The sequence below is a fragment of the Sceloporus occidentalis genome, unplaced genomic scaffold (genome assembly GCF_023333645.1).
Source record: "Sceloporus occidentalis isolate IW3139 unplaced genomic scaffold, rSceOcc1.0.p SCAF_6, whole genome shotgun sequence".
Lineage (NCBI taxonomy): Eukaryota > Metazoa > Chordata > Lepidosauria > Squamata > Phrynosomatidae > Sceloporus > Sceloporus occidentalis.
The window spans coordinates 125185051-125211476 of record NW_028316986.1 but is presented as its reverse complement, the minus strand read 5'-3'; the positions used below and the strand labels follow the sequence as shown (position 1 = coordinate 125211476).

At 40.9% G+C, this 26426-nt stretch overlaps 1 protein-coding gene across 1 annotated transcript in view; it reads right to left on the bottom strand.

Moving 5' to 3' along the window:
- Positions 1-1886: 1886 nt before the first annotated feature.
- The window catches only part of COL12A1 (collagen type XII alpha 1 chain), a 146132-nt gene continuing 121592 nt past the window's right edge, over positions 1887-26426 (bottom strand). Inside the window, exons 57-66 of the mRNA XM_089530905.1 lie at positions 26055-26108; positions 25372-25425; positions 23602-23655; positions 20952-21023; positions 9425-9460; positions 9242-9308; positions 8094-8282; positions 7673-7741; positions 5920-6090; positions 1887-2974 (exon numbers count right to left, since the gene is read on the bottom strand). Of these exons, the coding sequence (XP_089387031.1) occupies positions 2793-2974; positions 5920-6090; positions 7673-7741; positions 8094-8282; positions 9242-9308; positions 9425-9460; positions 20952-21023; positions 23602-23655; positions 25372-25425; positions 26055-26108 (948 nt within the window). The 3' untranslated portion in view covers positions 1887-2792. The remainder of the gene's footprint in view (positions 2975-5919; positions 6091-7672; positions 7742-8093; positions 8283-9241; positions 9309-9424; positions 9461-20951; positions 21024-23601; positions 23656-25371; positions 25426-26054; positions 26109-26426) is intronic.

The following is a 26426-nucleotide window of genomic DNA, read 5'->3' as shown; positions in this document are numbered from 1 at the left end:
AGTCACACTCTCACTGCCTCAGAGGAAGGCAACAACTTATCCTCTGAATAAATCTTGCCAAGGAACCCACAAAAACTTCATGGCTTCTTATATTATCAGCCTAACTTTGGAGGATGAAGTGATAGTACCTGTTACGGGGAAGTGAAAGGAGATAGTGTTAAAAGTTACACAACCCAGTGGACATCAAAAGTTTTTTCCTTTCTTTGTGTTCAACCCTCTCAACTGTCAGTTTGGTCACCCCAGAGTTAGATTTGTGCTTTTGTGCTGCTGTTCAGCTCCACCAAATAGCTCAATTGGAATGAAGGGTATGGGAGAATACTGGATACAGTAATGTCTTCCTCAGTCTGTTCCCATTCTTATATTTGGCTTATGGGGAAATCATGCTGCTTCACCCCAAAGTGTGAACTTGAGGTCATAGAAATGAACCATGAAAGTGGTTCATATGCTAGCAGAAAAGAGTTGAGTGAGTGCTGTTCTCAAACCAAGCCACCCTTTCCTTATCTATTACTGTATATGCTTGTGATTCTAGCTAGCTAGAGGTTAAGAATGTTAGAGCCATTTTGGATTAAGAAGGGGGAATGTTTGTGTCTGTGACATTGATCACCCAATGTCCTTTGAAAACTCACAAATCAAACATGAAAAAACAAACAGCCTTCTTTCCTGTTGGCATCCAGCATCTAGTATCCAGAAATATTTTCTTGTTGGTGGTGAATTTCCATTTATCAGTTGTAGCTAATAGCCACTGAAAGGCCTATATTCACTTATTTTAAATTCATGTTTACAGGTATTTAATCTATAAAGGCAACTGCAAATGACATGTTTATGCATTGTGTAAAAAGAGATCAATACCGCACTGCTTTATAAGGAGCTGTCTGTAAATGTGTCTAATCCTTTAAAAACTCATTTCAGACTGTGTGACTGAAATAATGCTTAACTTTCTCCCTGCTCCCCACTTTCATACACTTCTTCTTGTTCCGCCACATTCAGCCAAATTTTTTGACACTGTCTGGCTACAAAAGTGGCAACCCTATATATGAGAACACTGTTGTGGTATGGAGGGTATTCCTTGGTTCACAGATTGAGAATCTGCTATTCAAACTGCCTTGGTTCCTATTTTAGGAGAAAGGTGTGATATAAGTGCAATTATAAAGCCCTAAATGCCTCTCTCCATATAATCCGCCCCACACACTCAGATCAGCTGGGAAGCAAATGCTAAGAGTTCCGGAGGCTAGATTGGCTACCACCACCAGGAGGGCCTTTTCTATTTCGGCCCCCAAGCTCTGGAACTCGCTCCCCGGCGAGCTCCGCTCAGCCATCTCCTTAGACCAATTTAAGAAGGGGCTGAAAACACACTTTTTCGAGCAGGCATACCCCTGACTCCTGACTTCTGTATGCTCTCCCTCCCCTCCTGACAGCACTGCTGAGCTGGCATGAGATATGGTTTTGTTATTTGTATATGGGGGGATTTTTAATATATTCATGTTTTAATATTTATATTGTATGTTATATATGCTGTTAAACCGCTTTGATCAATGGAAAAGCGGTATATAAATAAATTATTATTATTATTATTATTATTAATCAATCAGCCAACCAACCAGTCAGTCAGTCAATCAATCAATCAATCAATCAATCACAGGAGCTTACATACATCAGGAACATAAAATATTGGAACATAAAATGGAACCTATAGACTGAAACCTAAAGCTGACCTTGGCTCCTAAGATATTCTACTACTCATTTTTTAGCATTCTATACTTCAGTGTGATGCAAGTTTTATATATTCCCATTTCTTTAGAAAAGAGTATAAGTTTTCTGATTATTTATTTTCCATGACTATAAACCCTCTGAAGTCTGGAAACCAGCAATAATAGTCACAGACTATATAAATTTTCAGTAGTTTTATTGAAAAATGCCTCTTTTGTTTCAGAAATAAATAATATAAGGCAGTGAAATTCACAATTTGCAGTTAAAATATAAAAGCAGCAATTCTATATCCATAGTCTTGCAAACAATTTCCAACTGCTTTTTTTTTCTGATAACTACGAAACATTATATTCTGGGGGAAGGGGAAATCATACTAAATATACAACACAAACATGCAATTTCATCTCTGCAGGATTGACTGCAATTTGGCATAAATGTTAATGTCTCTAAAACAAGGAGATTTAAGGCAGTATTTCTTTTCTTTTCTTTTTAAAACTGTATCCAGTTGATACAATGATGTCAACTACATTATTAAAAAGTTGTGGTTGTTAAAAGAGATGTATAAGAGCAGAATGCGCCCTGCAAGATATACCGGTAAGCAAAGGAAGAAGTTAGGCATGGAAATATGTTTCACTAGGCAATGCAGATTTGTAATGTGACCAAACTGCAAGGAAGCACTTGATGAGAAAAGAGGGGTAAAGCAAGATCCACTGTTGAAGCATCCAGCCTTGAAAAAACTAATGGCAGCTACAAAGGGTTTTCTTTCTTTTCTTTTTTTCCTTTTAATATTTACTTAAAGAAAATGTAGCCATTAACATTTTAATACATTAAAGGTTTATGCAGCTGCTGTAAGCTAAAGTATTTTACAAGCATTTCAAGATTGAGAATGAAGTCTATGATAACATTTTATTGCTATTCCCATATGAGTCTGATACCCACAGAAGAAGTAAGTGCACTTCTGCTTTGGAGGAGAAGCAGGTGCTCCCAGCTAATTCTGTATGTATCTGCACATGCAAGAATAGCAACAACAAAAACAAATGGCCAAAAATTGGGTCGGGGACTGCAGAAATAAGGAAGTCAATCATTTATGGCTTTGTTTTTGCTTTTCTTGATAATGATCTTTTCCAGCGCATATGATCGGGATATCCAGGTGAATGCATATCAGCTCCATAGTCCTCATATTCGTCATCTCTTCTTTCAGATTCCACTGGTACTATGTAGGGGTCACTTTCAGGCTGATAGGGTCCGCTTTCAGGTGCATATGGCTCTGGTTGAAAATAGTCGTCCGATTGAACATTATAGTTATGACATGACTTTAAACCCACAGGATTTTTTAAAGCTATTGCTTTGTTTTAGTAATACCAGGATGGATAAATTTATTTGTGGCTTTGATCTTAAGGACATTTATTTGGAAGTGAGTTCTGTCCAAAACAAGATTTAAAAAACCCTTACTTCCAGGTAAATGATCCTAAACCAGTTATTCATGGGGATATTGTGATAAGTATGAAGACCTCCCCAGCCAACAAAGGGAACTGTGGGAAGCTGCCCTTGTCTTTCAAATAAAAGGTGTACTCATGCTAGACCTCCAAGTGCACACAAGAGAACCCATAGGGCTTCAGATTGGGATTGATGTGCTATTTGCTTATTTATATGAGCAACTTTTATGCTGGCTTTTGAAAGAAACGAACAAAACAGTTTTCTCAAATTATCTTACATTAAACAAAGTATAAACAAAAGCAATTTAATATTAAAATATTAATACTAAAATCCTATGCACATATACCAGGAGTACGTCATCCAGTGTTCAAAGGGACTTAATTCCCAAGCAAACATGCATAGGATTGTAGATTAGTTTTCCATTGCTTTTCCAAAGTGTACATAGAACAAATAATCATTCTAAATGGCATTCAGTTTGGAGGAAAGGATAAAGTTCTAAAATGAAGGGGGAATATGAATGAAAGCAGCAATCTAAATGTGACATACATAGTGCCCAAAATAAAAATCATTATCAAGTTCAGACTACTTTACTTAGGCTTCAATCCTGCTAATGTTACATTTTGACTGAATCCCCCCAAAACAATGGAGATTAAGTTAGTCATAACTATCTTTGTTCCATTCACTCAGTGGAACCTGAACACAAGTAACTACAGATGTTTTGGCATTAGCATTTACTTAAGCTAATTAATAAAGTTAATGAATGTTTGTCAAAATGGAAAACCACAAGCATGTAGCATTTGTTTTTTAAAAAGATAAGTTTCAAAAGGTGTGGCTGATATTTACACAAAGTATTCACCAGTGGCAATACTGAATAAATATTATTTTCTGGCAGTGTTCCTTATATCAGATTGAGCTGGTGCTGGAGGAACACCAAACACTGCAGGAAAACCAGAAGCAAAATTAATTGTTTTTGTTCTGCATTTGTAATAAGATTACATATACAAAAAAGCCCCAATCCTAAATCAGATAAGGTGGTGATGAGAATGGAAACAACAAAAAGCAGCAGAGAGAAAAGAGGATACAACAGCACATGGGGAAAAGGCAGCAACAGTAGCAGCAGCAGGCTTTAATGCAAAAGCACAATGTAATGGTGTTAATTCATTTTAGTGGACACGATCCCATACAAATCATTTACAAGCCACAATTAGTTTACTATTTACATTATTCTCTTTCACCAAGTTAAATCTATCTTGATGTTACACCCCTTTGTTAGTAGTTCTATAAGCCTCCATTGCCACTGAAACTTCTCGTGACTTTTTTTTACGGGGCTGGAGAGAAGAATAGAAATATGGAGGTTGGGGTTATCTTCCTTGCTTTAACAAATGAAACACATCTTTCTCCTATATTCTTGTTAGTAAGTATAGAAAAGATAATCTGTCCATTTTATGTGGCCAGCATTGCTCATTTAACCATAATCTATGGTGAAATATCCATACTGATTCACTTTCTAATAAGCACGTGCGCAAACATCTCAGAAACAGGATTTTCATTGTATTCAAACTGTAAGCAGCACTGGTGACTTAGAAAATGTGTTAGCCGGAACCTGAAACAGGTCAAAGATGATGTTAGTTTTCAAGGTTGAACAGCTGTGCAAAAATATTTTTTCCATCCATCTAAATCCATCTACAAGGGTTAAATTATATGTATATATCTATATATGTATACCAGGCTGCTCCCCACAAAGGTAGCATTGCAATAATATTTTCCATTTATTTTAAAATTCAGATTAATTATTGATTTTGTGCAAGTTCTGCATGATAAATTTGTTCTATCCATCAACTTTATACCTATCAATTTTTGTGTACACATATATATATATTCTCACATACATGCACATTATGATAGTGGCAAACAACATAACCAACAGCAATATCATGTTTATGGATTATAAGGTGCTACAGTGCACACAAACTAGTTCTCAATACTGTAGGCCTGAACTCCTTTCTTGAGTGGTGCCCTAGGTTTGTTGCATATGGTTTTTGAATTTCACTCCCCATTTTTACAGTTTTGTTTCTCGGTGGCCATAGCTATCCAGCATTTTGTGTTTCTTGGCAGTCCACAGTCTGAAACTGCTTGTTCTCAGATGAATTTTGGATCAGAGTTCAGCACAAATTAAGGGATGGTTATTCTCTCTTTCCACCCAACCCAACCCAACCCATTGTCTGCACTGTATCACAGAATGACATTTGGTCTTGGAAAATGAGATTTCAGGTACCAATTTTGTATAGATAATCCCAACATTATTCAGAAGAACACACAGAGAAATTGCAAACAACTATGTCCTTTTTTTTAATTTACTTTAGATGAGTGGTCAACCTTGTTCAGAAGAAGTAGTTTGGTGCGAGTTGGAAGGAGGAGGAAGAAGAGAAGGAGAAGAAGAAGGAAAATGATCATTCAAATCCTAAAAGTAAACATTCTCCTAGAACTATATGTATTAGATGTAAACTGCTTCTAAAATATTATCAGTAATTGAAAGACATTTTAAATTGGGGCAGTTTAATAAATAACATAAAAATTATTTGTAGTAGCAACAAAATGGTTATTTCTAGACCTGGATCAGTTAGAAATATTTAGAATACTGAGCAACCAAGCTCTTTAATTCTGAATTCAATTCATGTTTATATCTACTGTATGATCCCTCTCCACAAAGGGATTCAAACTGAACACACATTTCAATGGAATATCCAATGAAGATTTAAGTACTAAAAAACCTACCTGGATATCCTTGACCATTGTAAGCAATGCTAGCACACTGGGATGAATCACAGTATCCAGGTGGCCCAGGGGGACCTCTGATACCTGAATTACCAGGACGACCTGGTGGCCCAGGTGGTCCTCGTGAGCCTGTGGAACCTGGTGGGCCCATTCTGGATTCCCCTTGTGGACCTAATTTTAGAGTAAGAAAAGAAGGCAGTATAACAAATATAGCTCAAAATGAGGCAGTCCATAAAATGTTTGACAAAACTGGAATATAGACTCCACTCAGGCACATGATTAAGCAAGGTTTCCATTTGGTTTCCACATGTGGTGTCAATGAAACAGTCCCAGAGAACTCAATATGTAACTCATCATTATTTGCTTCCATAATTTTAAGTTCTTTGTTCACAGAAAATTGGTTTGGCAAGATTTGAGCCTGGTGGTTTACATCCATTTTGTGTAAGGTAATGGGACATCAAGAGGCATTTCTGCATTGGACAAGTACATTGGATTTCAATTAAAGTATAGAACTGCTTCAGTTCTGCTATCCTGCAGCTTCAAAATGGATGAGATCATGTTTTCTTTGGAAATCCATAGTTAACAAAAATGTAGAGCTTTAACCAAATGGAGTTAAAATTTGCTGCAAGCTTCTTATAGGGTTTTGTAACAACAGCAAAAAAATAAAATAAAAAAACAGTTTCAAGTGGTGAATTAAAGGCAGAAACAACAAGTCTCCAAGATATCACAAAATTATCAAACTAAACCAACTGCAAAATAAATGGTCAAGGTCTTATAGTCTTAATATTAGGGAGCAAATTATAACTTAAGAAAAACATATAGCTGCAGACAAACTAATTCTGAGTATAATTTTTAAAAGATTACCCTAACATTTTTATTGCACTGAAATGGAGAAAAGATCTTCAGCTGAATACCTGGAATCCAGTTATGAATGAGTAACCAAGAACCTTATCACATTAAAAACAAACCCAGTAAGTAAACAAAAAGAAGCTTTATTTTTTTTGCATGATGTTGAAGAACTTCTGTCCTCTTCCAGTCATAAAAGCATGGTAGAGGGTGGTAAAAATGTCCCTTTTGCCAAACGGATTTTTTCAGCATGGCAAACGGGACACTTTTGCAACCCTCTTCTATGCCTTTACAACTGGAAGAGAATGAAAGTGCTTCAACATCATGTAGAGACAGAAAGAGAAAGGCACTTCTCTCCATTTGCCTGACAGATTTGTTTTTCATGTAATATGGCTCCTACAGCTATATATTCATGATTTTTTTTATATATTCACATATGCAATTTGGTGCAATGTCTATTAAGTGTTAACATAATAAGCAATGATGCATCTATCAATCATCCCTATGTAGCTCCTTGTTTAGGAGATACTTAAGGACTGTGAAAGTCTTGCAATCCCAACTTACTGAACCTACTCCACTTACCCCAATAGCAGCAGCTGTGATCAATGAGAGTCTTTTCCCCTGTGGATCAAGAAGCAGCCGGATGATGGTCCCACCTCGTACATGTGAGTGATCTCTGGCATAAGAGGGAATTGCAACAAGGGCCCTGTTTCTGCCTGTCACACCAGAGATCACACATGGGAATGGGAGGCAATATCCATTAGTTGCTTCCCAATTGATAGAGCAGGCTCTCATTATGGTAATTACAGCAGCTGCTGCTTGGCAAGTAGCGACTGAGGCAGGGGAGGTGATCAGAACCAGTTTCAGAGCTCTGTAATGTGCTGTATCTTAGAGGCAGGAAACTCACCTGGTGGCCCGGGCGACCCTCGAGGTCCTTGTGATCCAATTCCTCTTTCACCTTTCTCTCCAGGTAATCCTAAAAAAACACATAAAAGGGAGGGGCACTAAGTTCCACAACAAAGTAAGAAAGCTGTGCCAGAGAAATAATTGTTCATGTTTGTGAAACATGCAATGGACAGTTCATTTTTTTATACTGCCCCTACCTGATCTAAGCAGCTACTTAGAGGAGGCCATATTAAATCATTTTACTCTCCTGAGTAAATTTCAGTTTATAATATGCAATTTGGTGCAATGTCTATTTAGTATGAACATAATAAGCAATGATGCATCTATCAATCATTCCTCTGCCTAACAACACCTGACTGATGATGATGATATACATATGCTTAAAAAATACAAACAAACAACAAAAAACAACAACAACCCACCTCTTTCTCCTTGTGGACCCTGCATGCCAGGTGATCCTGGGAATCCTGGCCTGCCTCCAGTCCCAGGTTCTCCTCTTGACCCAGCAGGTCCTGGGGGACCAGGTGGCCCTGGTGGTCCAGGCTGGTTGCGGTTTGAATTGTAATCATTTGGAATTTGATTCAGCATTTGGTTAAATCGGGTCATTTGGCCTTTGGGAATATAAAATAACTTAAGTAAAAACATACACAGTACCATTTTATTTGACTTTTTAAGAAATCAAAATTCTTCTCCCTGGGTCTCAGAAAACTTTTTCTAGACTATTGCTAGTTAAATTGGTATACAACCATGGATTAAGATGAGTGGGTTACACTGGCATGAGTATTATTATAATACATGATATTATAAAGTTTTGGCCAGAGCTGAAACCAGTGCAACTCACACAAATCAACCAATCAAACATTCTGTCAATAAGGTCTGCTGCCCATGACAAGCCGCAGCAGACTAATTTCACTTTATTAGTAGCACTATTCTAGGGCAGTCCAGTGAGTGGGAGGCTTGTGTATATACCTCCAATATGCCAAACAGTCTTCCCTAGTATTCAATCAAGTCTGCAGCTTACATTCTTGGACTGAAGAAAGCAGGAAGAAATGGGCAGGGAAAACAGGAAGTACATACCATCAAAATGAGCTGGAGAAATAAATGGTCTACATGTTCACTTGCCATGGTAAAAGGAAAGAAAAAAATCTGTAATATCCTACTGTAGCCATGTGGCAGTGTGCCCACGGTGGATCAGATCAATACTCTATTTTTAAACCTAATCTTGATTTCTTTTTTGCTCCTGTTGCTCCTGTCAGGGAATGCCACTTATCACAAACAACAGGAGGAGGAGCCAAATGTACCCAAAAGCATTACTGCTATCATAGGAGAGCATTAAGTGTCAGCAGTGGAAAGAGGAGTGAAATACAGACTGCATTTGTCATCACTGCTGCCACCAAGGAGGAGCACAAAGTGACAGTGGTTCAAACAAGGGCAGAACCTAGTCTTGTTTAGTTAAAAAACAAAAACATTACCCACCAACAGGGCAAAATCCCTCTGGCTGCCACAAATGCATGACAATATGGTACACAGAAACATAGGCTTTGTTGTGTGGTTTTGAAGCATCATTTACCATTTATCATTTGTTCACAGACTTGTCTTGCAACAGCTCTCATCATATTTTGGGAAGCAATATCTCCCTGAATAAATTGAAACAAGAACTGTGTTAGACTATAGTGTATTATTTCATAAAAAACAAACAATCTATATGTCGCATTAGAAAATATAACTGAATTTACAGAAAGGCTATACTTACACGGTCACCTTTTTCACCTTTCAATCCAACTGGCCCCTGTAACAAATTCAACTATCAGAGTGTGTCACTAAAATTATATAATACAATCAATCAGATATGGGGTACCAAACAGAACCACAATATTCCCATTATGTGATTCACCATCGTAGGTTTGAATCAGAAATCTCATGAAACAGGCTCAGGCCTGCATACTGCAGATGTGAGTGCTATATTTGAATTGTCTCCTATTTTTGAAAATAAAATCCAAAGAAGTAACATACAAATATAGGGACAACAGATGTTCTAGCCAACCTCTTTCCTGCTGTGGTAGTTTTCTACTTGCAGCAGAGCATTGGGAAATATGATCTGTTCCTATAATCCAAAATGGCATGTTCTATTCTCTCTCACACACAAAATACACTTCCTATGTAGATAACTTATGTCCCATGTGGTAGCTTGCAATACTGTGTGATTAGGCTTCAGAGCCCTCTTAATGTACAGGAGGTAATAAAGATATCTCGCCTCAAGCTCTGCATTGGCAGGCACATTGAAGCTTCTGCACTGGCCAAGACTAATATAAACACCAAGAGCCTGATCTTCTACTCTGGCCAAGCAAACAGAATGTTTATTTCCTGCATCCCATGCTACAGACCAGTAATCAAAGGACCATTCACAGTATACAGTTATTCCACTTTAACTACTGTGGTATTGACCTATGGAATCCTGGGATTTGTACTGGGAGACGCATTTAGAATTTTGTGGCATTAAAAGTGAAGCCACAGTGCTATAATTTTTTAGTGTGAATGGGCCCCAAGTCATCAGTTTCATACACCCTAACAGACCTCAAAGACTGGGTATTCAGTTTCTTCCAACTACACACATGCCACAACATTATCTGGCTGGCCTGTATTTTACCTGCTGACTATTATTTTGTATCTTAGCTTTTGTATCTTAAGAGTCAGAGTGGTATAATACTTTGAGTGTTGGACTATGATTCTGGAGACCAAGGTTAGAATCCTGGCTCAGCCATAGAAACCCACTAGGTGAATTTTAGCAAGTCACACTCTCCCAACCTAAGAGGAAGGTAATGGCCAAAAAACCAACTACAGCAACCCTCTGAACAAATCTTGCCAAAAAAACTTGGGATAGGTTCACCTTAGGCTCACAATAAGTTGGAAATGACTTGAAGGCACACAACAACTACATCTTAGTTTTACTGTTTTTTTCAAACTGCTTCTAAATGCTTCAGTATAAAACAATCTCATTGAATCCGATTGTTAGTCCATCCATCTCAGTATTGTCTACCCTGAGCAGCTGTGCTCTACAGGGACTCAGGCAGATTTCATATTATCTAAATTGCATCTCCCTTTCCAGCATTTGGAGGAGGGAAATAGCATGAGGAGCTTTTGAATGATTATCCACTGAATGATTCCTTACCATTTTATGTATAGCAGTATAGTCATCAAGATAGTATTAAGGCTTCAATGATTGTGAACTTTGGTCTGACTAGGACCATCTAAGCAAATGCCCCCAGAAGGAAGGCATTAATATTTTATTTGTTGCTTACTAAGATTTGCCTTAGGATGTAATGATGGGGGGGGGGGGGGGGGAGGGGCGAATGCTGTTTACATCAGTGCTAATTTTGTGAGGAAAATCAATAGGGCAGAATTATGTTGGTTTTCATTTCATTTTCAAAACAGCAGATGTTTCAAACATTATGACACTATTTATTTCCACTAATATGTCCCTAAAACATTAACATGTTGAAGCAATTGTTTATTTGCTAGATAATGAAATTTGATAATGAGTTGCTGGACCACATATCTTCCAACATTTCCCAGATGGAAACTGGGAAACATGGGGCCCAACAATGTCAGAGCATGGTCAAGATGGCAAAAGTTACTGATGAGGAAGAACACACAGGATAGCAGATGCTGCTGCAGTTTCTTTTTTCCTGAGCCCACTGGGAAGGAAGGTCAAAACTTTGGCGGGATACATACTGCCATTTAGTACGTATAGAATACGTACTAGGGTTAGGAAGGGGCGGTGCTTCCGCACCCCCCTAACCCTAGTACGTATTCTATACGTACAAGATGGCGGCGCCCCTTCCACATGGGCGCCGCCATCTTTGCGTATCAGACGCTGAGCGTCCATACGCGTCGCGCCGCTTGTGACGTAGCGAGCGCGCCCCTGGCGCCTCGCTACGTCGCAAACGCGACAGTAAAAGAAGCTCCATTTTGGAGCTTCTTTTTCGGTCCGCGCGGGAGTCGGGCCGTCTGAAGGCTCCGGCTCCCCCGCGGACCTACTGGCGGCGGCGGCAGACCGCCGCAAAGCGGCGGTATGTACCCCGCCAATGTCTTCTTCTTGCCCTCCCTCCTCCATGTTGAGTGTACTGAGTACATTTTGCAGCAGTTGAAGTAATGATAAAGGGTGAACGTGGGAGGAGAAGAGAGAATCTGGGATATTTCAAAAGCATCTGGAAAAAATGAGATGAATTGGGATTGTCCTTGATAAATCAGTACAGGAGGAGGGTATGGGATTGGTGGGCAATTGTATGTATTTAGTACTATGGAAACTTTCAGATACAGTGTTCTGGAACTATGTGCACATAATTCAGCCTACAAATGGAAGTTTGCATATGCAACTCTCACACAATGTTTTGAGAATTTACCCTCAATGTTTACATTCCTTTGTTAGCAAACAGAAGAGCCAAGAAATCTCTCGACACTTTTCCTTGAGAAATGTAATTAGCGTATTTAAACTGTATATTGCAAATTCTCCAGAACTGAACACAAGTTATCACACATGGATACATTTATTGTCCCTTTGAAACCAGTCAGTGTTGTTTTGTCTGTCAGCAACATGGAATTCTCTGCTTGGAATCATCCAAAGAAGACACATAACACTGTTCTGACTGTTGGACCATTATCAGAAACACACTAACTCATCCAAGTAAATCTCAAGTAAATGCTAACCATTTGAGAGAATTCTGCCAGCCTGTGACATGTGGAGAGAATCTCTAAAAATGTCTAGAGCCAGCCAAAAATGCTCTGTCTTTAGCTCTAGTACACCTTTCACCCACTGTCACATTTCACCCACTTCTATTATGTTGCATGATCAAAACTGGTGGTTCATACTGAAGTCAAGAAGATGTTATCATAGCTGCAGCATCTAATACTTAAATTATAACACAGTATCACTAACAAAGGAGAGCCAGCATGGTGTCACAGTTTGAACATTGGAATATGTGAAAATCTGGAGTCTACTCAGGAAATAATAGGAATGTACTTCTAAATTCTTATTGTTTTCTGAGTGGACTCTGAATTTTCACATACTCCAGTGCTCCAACCGTGACACCATGTTGGCTCTATCAGTGATACTGTGTTATAATTAAGTATTTTGCTGGTGAGACCTAGATTAGATTTGGTAGTATCTTCATAATCTTGAACTATTTAAAGTAAAACAAGGAAACAGTTATATCAGGGACTCAGCATGGCTCACACTGACCCAGATTCAAATCAAACATGCACATCTGGCTATTTATATAAGCCACAGGGATTATGTCTGCCCTCTGTTTTCCCCATGGTTTGTTACTCTCTAGATTATTTTAAATGGAGCAACATCAACAGCTCTTAAAACAGAGTAACCATGTCCTCATACAGTATAGCCAAACAGCTCTAAGGAACAATGGTATGTGCAAAACCTATCACAGCATTTAGAAGAGAAATTAATTTTATCTTGGCATTTTCTGGTGGTCCCAGAAGAGAGAAAGAGACACAGTATTCCACAGAGTTGTATCTCCAAAGATGCAGTTCCTAGTTTACTCATCTACACTGTTTCTCCCCATTCTTTCATTTGTTCAGTATGAGGTATTATTATAACTTTTTATGACATGAATGTTCAGTAAGGATGAATGAAACACATGTCCTAGATTCAGAAAATACTACACTCATCCCTCCATATTAGCTGGAGGAATGTGGAAAAACTGAAAATAACAAAAACGCTATGTTTTTACCTGAGAGAACACCTCTCTAGGGATCTCTAGGTCCTCCAGTGCAACTCTGTGGTCAACATCTGCCAGACATTGACCATAGAATTGTGCTGCAGGAGCTACGAATGCCTAGTGGAGCGTTCTCTCTAGGAAACTCTAGGTCCTTCGGTGCAACGTTTGGTTGACCATAGAGTTGTGCTGGAGCACCTAGACATTCCTACAGAGAACATATTAATAAAATCTGTGAATCAATTCTGCAAAAGTCAAAGCCACAAATGTGGCGGGACAAGTGTACTTGGGTTTGCTGTGGAAGTGCATTCTTTTAAGACTATAAAATACAAAACAATGTATTTGATAGTTTTGTAGGTCAACTATTAGGGTAAACCCTGTCAAGGCAGAGTATACAATTAAAACCAAGAATAAAACAATGATATAATAATGTATGAAAATATAACAGAAGAAGCAAGCCTAATCTACAGAAAGACACTGAATATACTGCCACAGTTACTGGTCAATTTTAGGAATGGCTTGAAAGAATGCTATGATAAACATCTTCATGACATCTCTAGCACCACTACAGAACTGCCACATAACTGGTTCATTTAAAGCAGGGGTCTCTGGCTAATCCACAATAGATTGGAAAGGATTTGTCATTTCCCAAGTATTTATAACTACAGTAATTTTAAAAATGATCCTTGCCTCCACTCCCAAATTATACTGGTGAGATGAAGATAGCTTGTAGTTGAAATTCAAAATCTTTTCTGGCCTTCGCTATATACAGGACCTGATAGGAACTTGGGTTGCCTTTTCTGCTCATTTTCTGGTAAACCTTTAGGAGCTGTTTGCAGGCAGGGAACAGGGCTGGGTGCAATCAGAGACAAGGGGTTTTCTGGCACTTGAAATCCAGAGGGCATTGAAATCAGGACAAGACTTTAAGGCCACAGGGTACCTACCTTTGTTCTAGATATGAGTTTCCCTCAAAACAGTAAAACAGACACTGGAGTTTATCACACAGGGGAAAATTGGAAGTTTAAATGGGGATTTTCCCATGAAAATTATGCAATCGCGATTAAAATGTGATTAACATTTTCATACACAAGAGTCATTATCCCGGGAATAACCAGGCAATAAACAGCAGCCAATCATTCACAGTAAAATCTCGTAAATGATTGGTTGCTGTTTATTGCCTGGTTATTCACAGGTAAATGGCACTTTAATTGCTTTTCAACATGACGTCGTGTGAAAACCTTTATCGCAATTAGTCCTAGAATGCTCCAGTCAGCATGGCCATAGGTCATGCTACCTAGGAGATTCTGGGTTACAGTCCAAGTATGTAACTTCTACAGATTTTACCTGTTTCCATGTTGAAATGGTTGCATATTGTATTAGTATTCCACCAAACCTGAAACTATTCTTTTATCCTTGGATTAAGCCACATGATTTGGCTCTTGTATGACTAATGCAACAGAGTGAACTACACAAAAATGATACTTTGAAACTGGGCCATGTAACTACAGGAAAAGCCTGGATGACCTTTACAACTCTGCAGGCTAGATTTGGCCCACTGACTACACACATGGCTTTGGGTTACCCCTTTGGCACTTCTTGATAATCTATGTATAGGTGTTGAAATCTCTTCTGCCTTATGAGTCTGACAAAACATCTGCACAGACTTCCTGCCATAATTCCTACTGAGATTTGGTCATGAAAGCTTGAGAAGCATCATAGCCAATGTCAAGATGGTAGAGAAGTGGGACAAATTAGAGTACACACAATAAAAATATTAAATAGTTCTACCTATTAGAAATTGAACAAACAAATATCAAACGAAACCTTGATAGGTCACTACATAAATAGATCTTAAGCAAGCATTGCCAACCTTTTACAGTTGGCCCTCCATATTCACAAATTTTTTTATACCAAGGGCTCACCATAGTTACTCTTCCTACTCCAGGCACTAGCATACAAAAAAGACTGTTCAGCCCATTACAGATGGGCCTAAAAGTGCGTACTCTGCACATGCTAGGGTTAGAAAGGAGCGTCCTTTCCAGACACTCCCAACCTTAGCACGTGCAGAGCGTGTACAAAATGGCGGCGGCCATTTCACACGGCCACCGCCATTACGATGTCACGACCGCACCGCCTCCAAACGAGGTGGCGCGGACGTGACATCCTTGCGCCGTGCGAGGGTGCTTAAAGCGCCCTTTACACGGCGTAAGAAGGAGCTCCGAAACGGAGCTCCTTCTGGAGTTTGCGTCGCTGGCGTAGCCTTCAGACGGCTGCGCCAGCAGCGCAGAGGAGAAAGGGGTTCTCCTCCTCCCCGCTGCCACAGGGTGTCCTTGGGGCTTGAAGCCCCAAGGACACCCCTTTCCAGGCCGCGGGGAAGCGGCCTTTTGCCGCTTCCCCACGGCCTGGAAAGCGGCAGATCAGGGCCTTGGAGGCTACCGGTCTGGCAGCTGAGGCCCCGATACAGCGGGGAAAGGGGCGGGTGCAGGCCGCCCCAAACGGGTGGTCTGTAACCCACCTCAAATGTGTAAAAAGATTAACCTGCTTTAGTCCACAGATAAGTTGTGGTCAGCTCTACCATCTTGTTTTACCAAGACAGCATTCCTGAGAAATTCAAACTAGAATAGCTAGAAAATTACAAAGTCCTAGAAGGTTAATCATGATTAAGATCAGAAATCGTTGAATCATGAAATCAATGTGACAATTTAGTCTCTTATGGCTCTTTTACATTACACAAATTTAGCACCTTGATACCACTTCAATTGTCATGGCTATATCCTCTGGAATTCTGGGGTTTGTTGTTTCATGGGGTCTTTAGAATTCACTTGCAGAGAGCTCTAGCAACCCATCAAAATATCCAGGAATCCATAAGCGGCAGCCATGGGACTTAAATTGGTATCAAAGGTGCAGGTGAGGGGAAGTGGGCAGGGGGGCGGAGTGGCTCTGGTTCATAAGAACACCTTGATCTTGACCAGGATACCTGTCCGCAATACAATCCATTTCGAGTGTATGTACCTTAGCCTGAAGACCAGGGATAGATTGGGGATTTTGCTAGTCTATCGGCCACCTCGTTGTCTAGCAGACTCCCTGACCGAGCTGACACAGCTGGTCTCTGAGCTGGTGTTGGAGACCCCCAGACTCTTAGTTTTGGGGGACTTCAACATCCCGCTCGAGACCAGCTTAACAGGCGCGGCTCGGGAGTTCATGGATACCATGACAAACATGGGCCTATCCCAATTGGTCAACGGGCCTACACATTGTGCGGGTCATACACTCGATGCGGTGTTCTGTACCGAACAGGCATATCCGTGGGCGGAGGTGGTAAGCACCTCCGCATTGTCATGGACGGATCATTTCCCTGGTCAAGACAGAACTCAGAGCCAATTTCTGCTCCTCCGGGGGTGGTGGACTCATTTGAATGGTCCGCCCTCGAAGGCTGATGGAGCCAATTGGATTCCAGAAAGCCTTAGAGGGTTTAATGGTTGGGAATGCCAGGGATCCTGTCGATGCTCTGGTCAATACCTGGAACACCGATCTTACCAGGGCTATCGACACGATCGCTCCCAAGCGCCCTTGCCATCCCGGTTCTAATTGGAGGCCTTGGTATACACCAGAGCTGAGGAGGATGAAGCGGTTTGGACAACGGCTAGAGCGCAGGTGGCGGAAGACTCACCTCTTATCTGACAGAACTCGCCATAAGAACTTCCTTTGTTCCTATCGGGAGGCAATACGTGCAGCGAAGAGAGCCTTCTCCTCTGCACGTATTGCATCTGCAGAGTCTCGTCCAGCAGAGCTGTTTAAGGTGGTGAGGTTGATGACGCAGGTGTCCCCTGCACCAAATCCCTTACTTAACCCGACGACAGCCTGCTGTGACGCATTTAACAACTTCTTTGCAGACAAAGTCTCTCAGATAAGAGCCGACTTAGATGCCACCATTGAAACAGAGTCGATAGGTGAGGCGTCCAGTGACTCCGCCGATGTAGTTATACTGGATCAGTGGCAATCTGTGAGTACCAAGGACATGGACAAGCTGCTTGGTAAGGTGAGGAAGACAACCTGCCCTCTCGACCCTTGCCCATCATGGCTGGCCGTTCAGGGGGGGGGATGCATCAATGCATCCTTCAGGGAAGGACATGTTCCATCTTGTCTAAAGGAAGCGGCCTGGACCCCCTGGATATGAGAAATTATAGGCCTGTGTCACTGCTGCCATTTTTGAGCAAGGTGGTTGAGAGGGCGGTTGCTCTTCAGCTCCAAGCTGTCTTGGATGAAGCCGATTATCTAGACCCATTTCAAACCGGCTTTAGGAGAGGCTTTGGGGTTGAGACTACTATGGTTGCCTTGACCGACGATCTACGTCTGAGCATCGACAGGGGTAGTGTGACCCTGTTGGTGCTCCTAGACCTCTCAGCGGCTTTCGATACTATAGATCACGGCATCCTCTTGGACTGCCTGAGGGGGTTAGGTATCGGGGGCACTGCTTTGCAGTGGTTCCGGTCCTTCCTCTTGGGTCGGTCCCAGAGGGTGCTGCTCGGGGACTGTAGCTCCAGTAAGAGGAACCTCATTTGTGGGGTTCCTCAGGGGGCTATTCTGTCCCTGATGTTATTCAATATCTATATGAAGCCGCTGGGTGAGATAATACGGAGTTATGGTGCTGGGTGTTATCAGTACGCTGATGACACCCAAATCTATTTCTCCATGTCTCGTTCGTCGGCATCAAATTCCAATGGCATCTCTTCTCTCAATGAATGTCTTCAAGCGGTAATGGGCCGGATGAGGAAAAACAGATTGAAACTGAATCCAGATAAGATGGAGGTGCTCACGATAGCAGCCCCGAAACCAAGAATTGGGTTGCAACCTCCAGTCCTGGATGGGGTCACACTCTCCTCCAGTGACTGTGTTCGCAGTCTGGGGGTGCTCCTTGACTCGTTGCTCATGATGACAAATCAGGTAAATGCGACGGTCAGGAGCGCCTGCTATCAGCTTCGGCTGATACGCCAGCTGCGCCCTTTTCTGGAAGTAAGGGATCTCGAAACTGTTGTGCACGCACTGGTAACCTCACGCCTGGACTTCTGTAATGCACTCTACTTGGGGCTAACCTTGTGCTTGGTTCGGAAGCTTCAACTGGTACAAAATATGGCAGCCAGGCTTGTCTCAAGAACATCTAGGAGGGACCACATTACTCCGGTTTTGAGGTCCCTCCACTGGCTGCCTATCAGCTTCCAGGCCCAGTACAAGGTGTTGGTTATCACCTTTAAAGCCCTAAATGGCTTGGGTCCAAGCTATCTCAGGGACCGCCTCCTCCTGTATAATCCTCCCCGCGCTCTCCGGTCCTCTGGGAGGAACTCACTGCAGCCTTTAAAATCTAGGCTTGCGGCGACCTCCCAGAGGGCGTTCTCTGCTGTCGCCCCCAAACTCTGGAACGACCTGCCAGATGAGATCCGTCAGTTGACATCATTAGACAGCTTTAAAAAAGCTGTCAAGACGGATCTCTTCCGGCAGGCCTTTCCAGATTAACCATCCCGGCCCGGGCTCCCTGATCCCCTCTTTCTTCTCGTGGCCCCATCTTTAGTGATGGTTGAGGATCTCCAGAGGGACACCAGGGTTTTTAGTTTGTTTTAATTATGTTTTATGTTTTGATATTGTGTTTTTAATCTGTCATATTTTTTAATGCTTTCTTAAGGAGGGGAGGGATTATAATGTTTTTAATTTTATATTTTACTCTTGTTATATTTACTGTTGTCAACCGCCCGGATTGGTTCGCCACAGGGCGGTATACAAATAAATATTATTATTATTATTGTTATTATTATTATTAAAACACACTGGAGAAATAATTCAGTTTGAGAGTGCTTTAACAGCCCTGGCTCAGGGCTAGAGAATCCTGTGGATTGTAGTTTATTATGGCTCCAGAGATCTCTAACAGAGAAGGCTAAATGTCTCACAAAACTACAGTTCTTGGAATTTCCTGGCATTGAGTCAGGGCAATTAAAGTTGTCTCAAACTGGATTATTTCTGCAGTGTGTTTTAGACCAAAGTGCTACAATTCTGTAGTTAAATTAGTGTCAAAATATTGTAACTGTGTAGACCTTAATCCAAGGATGTGACTGAACAATCTTGTAACCCCTATATCATACAACAGTCCTCCAGATCTATGGAATCAACAATCCTTGATTTTGGTATCCGGGGGGTGGGGGGTGGGTCCTGGAACAAAACCCCAGTGAATACCAGGCTACTGTATACAAAGCCAAGAGCTGCATAGTATTGTACAAAACAGCTCAGAGGTGATTTTTCCCCCTCTCTCTTCCCTTCAAAACTACCTTGTGGTGCCTCAAAAATAATAAAACAAGCAAAGAAGATGAGAAGGGACTTGTTCTTTTCCCGTGCCAACTGGTGTGGTAGACATCAATGTTGAACTCTTTGGCCTAAATCCAACATCTTGCTGATATCTGGCCACTAGTGCAACCAAGCATTCCTCCCCTTCCTACTGCAGCCCTTCCTACTGGGTGGATTTACAGCCTTCCAAGGCAAATTTTGAGGAGGGCATTGCCGTCTTCTCATGGAAGCAGTTCCAACAGCAGAATCACGCTATTAATTCCCAGGCTTTAATGCCAAATATTTTCCCACAGCAGTCTTGGCTAAATAAGATAGGAAATTGCAGCTAGGACAAACTTCTGCTCCATCTTCTTCTCTAAGTTGGTTTCAGATGCAAAACCCAAAGCAGAAATAACCACAAAATATTTAGGCTGCATGGCTAACATTTGAGCATTTATAGTCCAGTAACTCAGAATGCTTTCTATAAAAAATGCCACCTTAGGCAGCATAGCATACTTGACCATGCTTTAAAAAATAACGGTAATTCCAGTAAGTAATTCTGCTGATTTAGCGCTGGGATGTTTACATAGGTCCTGTACAGACGGGCCCTTCACGGCATCATGGCAATGTGCTAGGGTTGCCTCGGGGCAGCGCGTGCACACACCCCGCATCCCTAGCACGTAGCCATGATGCCATAGCTGTGTGGCACTGTCCAGACAGTGCACACAGCTATGACGTCACTGCTGCACGCTGTCCAGATGGAGCCATGCAGCAGTGATGTGCTTGCGCTGCTGCCAGCAGTTTGCGATGGCACAAAAAGGAGCTGCTTTTCAGCGCTCCTTTTTTCACGCAACCGCACCGCGCAATTTGGTTGCTGCAGCACGGCTACGTGAAAAAGAGGCGGCTTCCAGCTGCCTTTTTCTGGCGGTCTGTACCCCGCCATAGCGTAGAAATATAAGCCTTGGCATGTACAGCCTGTGCCCTCTTTTTTAGTTGCAATGCCATGACCACAAATTCCAGACCCAACTCTGAAACTGCAAAAAAGATGTACTGTAAAGAACGAAACTGTTTAAAATTAGACTTGCAATCTTAACTTTGAGATATTAACTGCTTCTCATGATTGCCATTGCATGATGTGAGCATGAGAAATGTCTCCTACTGATCTGAATTTTCAAGTTTTTTTTTCTTTCACAAAGGATGCAGACAGTGCATACAAAAGCCAGACACTAATTATCTTACCGGTGAACCACGGTCTCCTGGTTTCCCTGGCTTTCCAGTTGGGCCAGCCACTCCAGGCACTCCAGGAGCACCCTGCAAAGAAATACATTAAGAAGGAATGCTATGATGGAACATCATAATAGCTTCAGATATATCTGAAATGGATGTTAAAAAACCCAGCCACATTCAAATATTGTGCAAGACTCTGATTGTGTAATGGGCCCCTCCCATTCTCTCTTCAGCCAATATTCCCCACAGAATCTGTTCTGGAGATCTGACACTCTTCCAGAGCATCTCTCAGAGAGATGGGCACTGCAGGGTGGCTCCAGTCTATGGAACTCCTTCCATTACTCCCAAAAGGTGAGATGTCCACTGATTGCAGGGGAGATGCATATGGAATCTTTTTACACCACTCACTTTCAATGCCTTCTAATACTTCACAGATGAAAACCAGGACATGAGTGGCTGAGCAACATCAGAGAGTAGCCAGGATGACAAAGGTTATTAATGAAGAAGGACATGCAAGCTAGAAAAGACTACAGTGGAACCTCGGGATACGAAATACCCGGGTTACGAATTTTTCGGGACCCGAAAAAATCCAATTGGAAATTATTGATCCGGGTTACGAACGTTTTTTCGGGTCCCGAAAAAACTTTTGGTGCTTTTTGCCGCGATTTTACACCAAATAGCGGCTTTTCCCCATTAGCGGCTATGGGGATTCGGCTTGCGAAAGCCGTTCGGGTTACGAAAGCGGCCGCGGAACGGATTACTTTCGTAACCCGAGGCTCCACTGTACTGTTGTTTACCTTTGCCAGAGGAGTTTATCAGTCAAGGGAAATTGGAAATATAATCCAATGGCAATCCGAACGCAATCATGGGGTTTAACGTTATTGCGTGATAGACTACCACATGCAATTTCAGGCAATGGCAAGCTATTTTCGGGCAATGGGAAGTCAGTTCAAATGCAATCTGAATTCATGTTAATTCGCTGAACTAACGAATTCACGTGAATGCGTTCTGGCCCCACTTTCTTTTCATTCGAAATTAAGAGAAATTCCTCCCGTGTGAACAACTACTGAGTCCATTGAGGAGAACAAGATTTTGAACCCTCCTCTCCACTCCCCCTGTTAATTGAATGCAAACTATTTTTGCACTTTGAACTCAGTGTGCAGCTGGGGGCAAAGAGAGAAAGTGGGAGGAGAAACTGATACATTTTGCAAGCAGGCAGAAAAGTGGGACAACAGAGGATTCACTGAGACTGCCCCTGCTAAATCAGGACAGTTGGAAGATCTGCAACCTCACATGATTTGCAACATGAACCCATGAATCTCAGGGTTTTTTTTTCCTTTTATCACTTATAAATCAGGGTATCATGCTTGCATTTATCACTGGTAAATCAGGGTATCATGTCTGCATTTAGCCATTTAACATATGTTCATTATGTTTTGTGGTTCTTTTGTACACATATACAAAGAGAGAGAGACAAACAAAACTATGTGCAAACAGTGAGTAAGAGAACAACAAATCTCTTACACAAAATCTCCTCTTCATACATCTATTAACATGATTATAAGCTTTTGTCTCACAGAGATGAAATAAATATGTTGTTTATATATTATTATTATTATTAACCTTTATTTATGAAGCGCTGTAAATTTACACAGCGCTGTACATACAATCTTTTAATTAGACGGTTCCCTGCCCTCAGGCTTACAATCTAGAGATATGAAATGGTAGCCTTTTAAATAAAATTATTCTAATCATTCATTCAAATGTTTGTTTAAAGATTTACCCTAGATACCAATAGATTTTCCTTTAACTTCTCCCCCCCCCACTGCAAAATCCTTGATTTCTTAAAACTTGCATCTTCCTAATCACATCAAAGCCACCACTGTCATAAGAGACATTTTCAAACCTCATAACATCATGAAGCTTCTAGTATTTCCAAAGCTTAACTGTACTCAAAATGATTTCCTCTTGACCATTTTCCAGCATAAAGAACATATGCAGACCACATTACCTACAGCCAGATTTTTTAAAATAATAATAATAATAATATCTTCAGCCTAACCATCTGTCATCAAAACTTTACTTTTGAAAATGCAAAATTTATACAAATAGTACTTTGCATAGGAAAGAGTAAAAAGGCTACACATCTTGCCAGGTGATATAATAAGATTGGATGGTCAGGCATTACATAATAAGCAAAAAATAGATCAAACATAGGACCTGTTACAAAATGCTGCAATGTGGATTGCTACTCTTCATTTTTCCAGTTAGGCAGCCATATCATTTTCCATGACATACAATTTCCCTCTCCATCAGTTTTCCATTTTGTTCCTTCCCCAGCAAGCAGCCAGGATTTTATGCCCACTAACCATGCTCAGTGCCTGTTAGTGGTCCCTCCCACCATCTTCATTTAAGACTTTTTCTAAAGGATTTTTGGTAATTCCACAGATCTTGGGATTCTCCAAGTCTGCTAGTCACTGATGTTTATCACACTATACTCTTAAAGTGCTACTATTCCACTTTGACTCCTCTAGCTGCCTCCTGTTGCATTGTGGGATTGGCAGTTTTAAGGAGCAAATCTGCATTTTGGCATAAGACTAATAAACCCACCCAAATGAAGAAGCCCCCAAATCATTTCTCAAGCAATGCAGCTAACACTTACAAGTGGTCCTGGGGGGCCTCTTGGTCCAGCTGGGCCATCTTTTCCAGTGAAGCCCTATTGGAAAAAAAGACATTGATAGATTACTGAGGGGGTGTTTATGAAGGGCAAGCAAGTTATGTAGCTTTAAACTTATCAAAGAGAGTCAGACTAGTGTAATAGTTTGAGTGTTGGACAACAACTCTGGTGATGAGGATTCGAATCCCCATTCACCCATGGAAACCATCTGGGCAAGTGGCCTTGGGCAAGTCACACACTCTCAGCCTCAGAGGAAGACAAAGGCTCCTCTGAACAAATTTTGCCAAGAAAACTCCATGAGACGTTTGCCTTAAGGTCACAAAGGCACACAACGCTGACAACGCTTATCACTCTGAATTTTTAAATGATTTCTCAACATTATTCTAAGCTTATATGCTATCTAGTTTTTGGCTCTAGTAAATGTGGGTTACACGTTTACAACAACTACTTCACTGTCATTGGCATGTGCCTTCAAATCAACTTTGATTTATGACGGCCTTAACATAAAATCTCCTTGCCATGTTTTATCAGAGTTGGCTTGTTGTTTACTTTCTGTAAGGGTGGGAGAATGCAACCTGTCCAAGGCTATCCAACTGGTTTCCAGGCTGAGCAGGGATTCAAACTCTGGATTCTTGTGTTCATGGACCAACATTCAAACCAGTACAGCAGACTGGCTACACTACCTAGCACTTGATTATTCCATGGTTCTGCTCAGCTGAAGAATTCTATGAAATAGCAGGAATTTTCAAATAGCATCCACAGATTTGTTCTTCCTTTGAGAGCACCATGAGGCTTAAAATGTATTCCTGCTTGCTGTCCTCTTCCCTGAAGTATGTCTATGATTAAATACTTCATGGACTTTTATATCACCATGCTAACATTCCACCAACCTTAGTATAAATCAGCCTTCCCTAATCTGGCATTCTAAAATGTTTTAGGACTATAACTCTCTTGATCCTCAGCCAGTATGGCCATGCTGGGAAGAACATGGGTATACATGCTGTCAAAATAAACACTCACCCCTAAAGTCATGCAAAAATGGAAAACACTTGCATTTGACTAATCAAAAGAGATTGTCATATAGCTGGCTTGTTAATTCAACCAAGAAAGCCCTGTACAGTTTAGATAATAGGACAGGACTGTTAATTAATAAGCACTTCTCTTTTTGTGAAACCTTACTCTTCCTTTATAATCCAGGTAAATTCTGTTTGATCAGAGCCCTTGCTTTGGTGGTTTATAGACAGTTTGACTGTACATATAGACACAGAAAGTCAACATCTATAACTTGTCTTATGAATCTCGGTGATAAAAAACAAAATTAAAAGTGCCACCTTCCACGCTCTACTCTGGATGGGAGGCCGTCAAATGGCAGGCCTACACTCGTGATGGGTTAGCTTGACACGATGAGAAACCATCACCCTTTGCCATTCCCACAATCTGCCTTTTTTTGCAGAAAAACCCTTTCCATCTCTATGTGAAGACCATGTGAGTACTGCTGGCCTACTTTCACCGGGAACACTAGCACCATTCACTTATTTATTTTGTCATGCATACATAAGGCTAGTAATCCACTAGGAATCCACCATTTCCCATACAAGTAGTGAAATGGTATTCTCCCAATATAATACATTTAACACAGAGAAATTAAGCTCATTTGACTACAAAAAAATTAGGAAATGTCTATGTGGGCAACTGTTGTGAAATCAGAGTTCAGCTGTAAAAACACCTCATCCAATATAGAAAAGAAATGCTTACCCTGTCACCTGGTGGTCCCATTGGGCCTGGGGGGCCAGTTAAACCTGGGGATCCCTAAGGAAGAGGAAAAACAAAACAGAGAGGGTTACTGACCTATGCAAGTAAAGGTTTATGGTATCAGACATAGTCATCTCTACTCTAGACTCCTGTCTTATTCCCATATTGTTTGTTGGCAGCATGCAGAAGAAACAAGCAAAGTCCACTTGCCAGATAACATCAGCATCTTGCCTACATTCTATTTTTTACTTTATTTGTATTTGCTTTCTTTTCTAAAACAGTACATTTTATTACCATGTAACATATCATCTTTCAGATGGAGCTTGCAGATAACAGTTAATCTTGAAACAATTGTGACTTTGTGTGAGAAAACCTACTCATAACTGAGAGAATGTGACAAAATTTAATTCTATTTCCCTCTTTTCTTGGACACCATGTGTCATTGATATCTTATCTGCTTTCTCAAAATATAGCCCCACTTCAGTGGACTGTTTCATTCATTGTACAGTTTGCACTACTATGATCTATTTTATTCTTTTTCACTTATAAAAAGTTTTATCTTTTTGTTGATGGACAAGTGGGCCTAAATCCATAACTAGCTTACAAATGAAAATATTGTTTATGTTGGTGTCTTTGGAAAATGTGGAAAGCAAGTGGCATGGGGCCAGTGTATGACACGAACTTACTGATCGACCTGGTAATCCAGGCTCTCCAGCATCACCCTTCAGTCCCTGGCGGCCCTAGAACAAACAAAGGCAGGATCAGAATTAATAAATATATGTGCAACATTTAATCCAATCTAATAAATACCTACTGGAATAAATGGAGATAATGTGTGTCCTTGACATGCAAATGTACAAAAGGATGGGTCTCTGACAGCACAATCATTCATGCATTTCCTCAAGAGTGAAAACTTGATCAGTGGGACTTGATCCCCAGTAAATTTATTTAGGACTGAACCTTTATATTCACCTTTCTATATCAGAAATAACAGCATATGCATCTCTATGCCTCTTCCTACTACTTCTACACTGCAGTAGCACCTTCAATGTAGCATT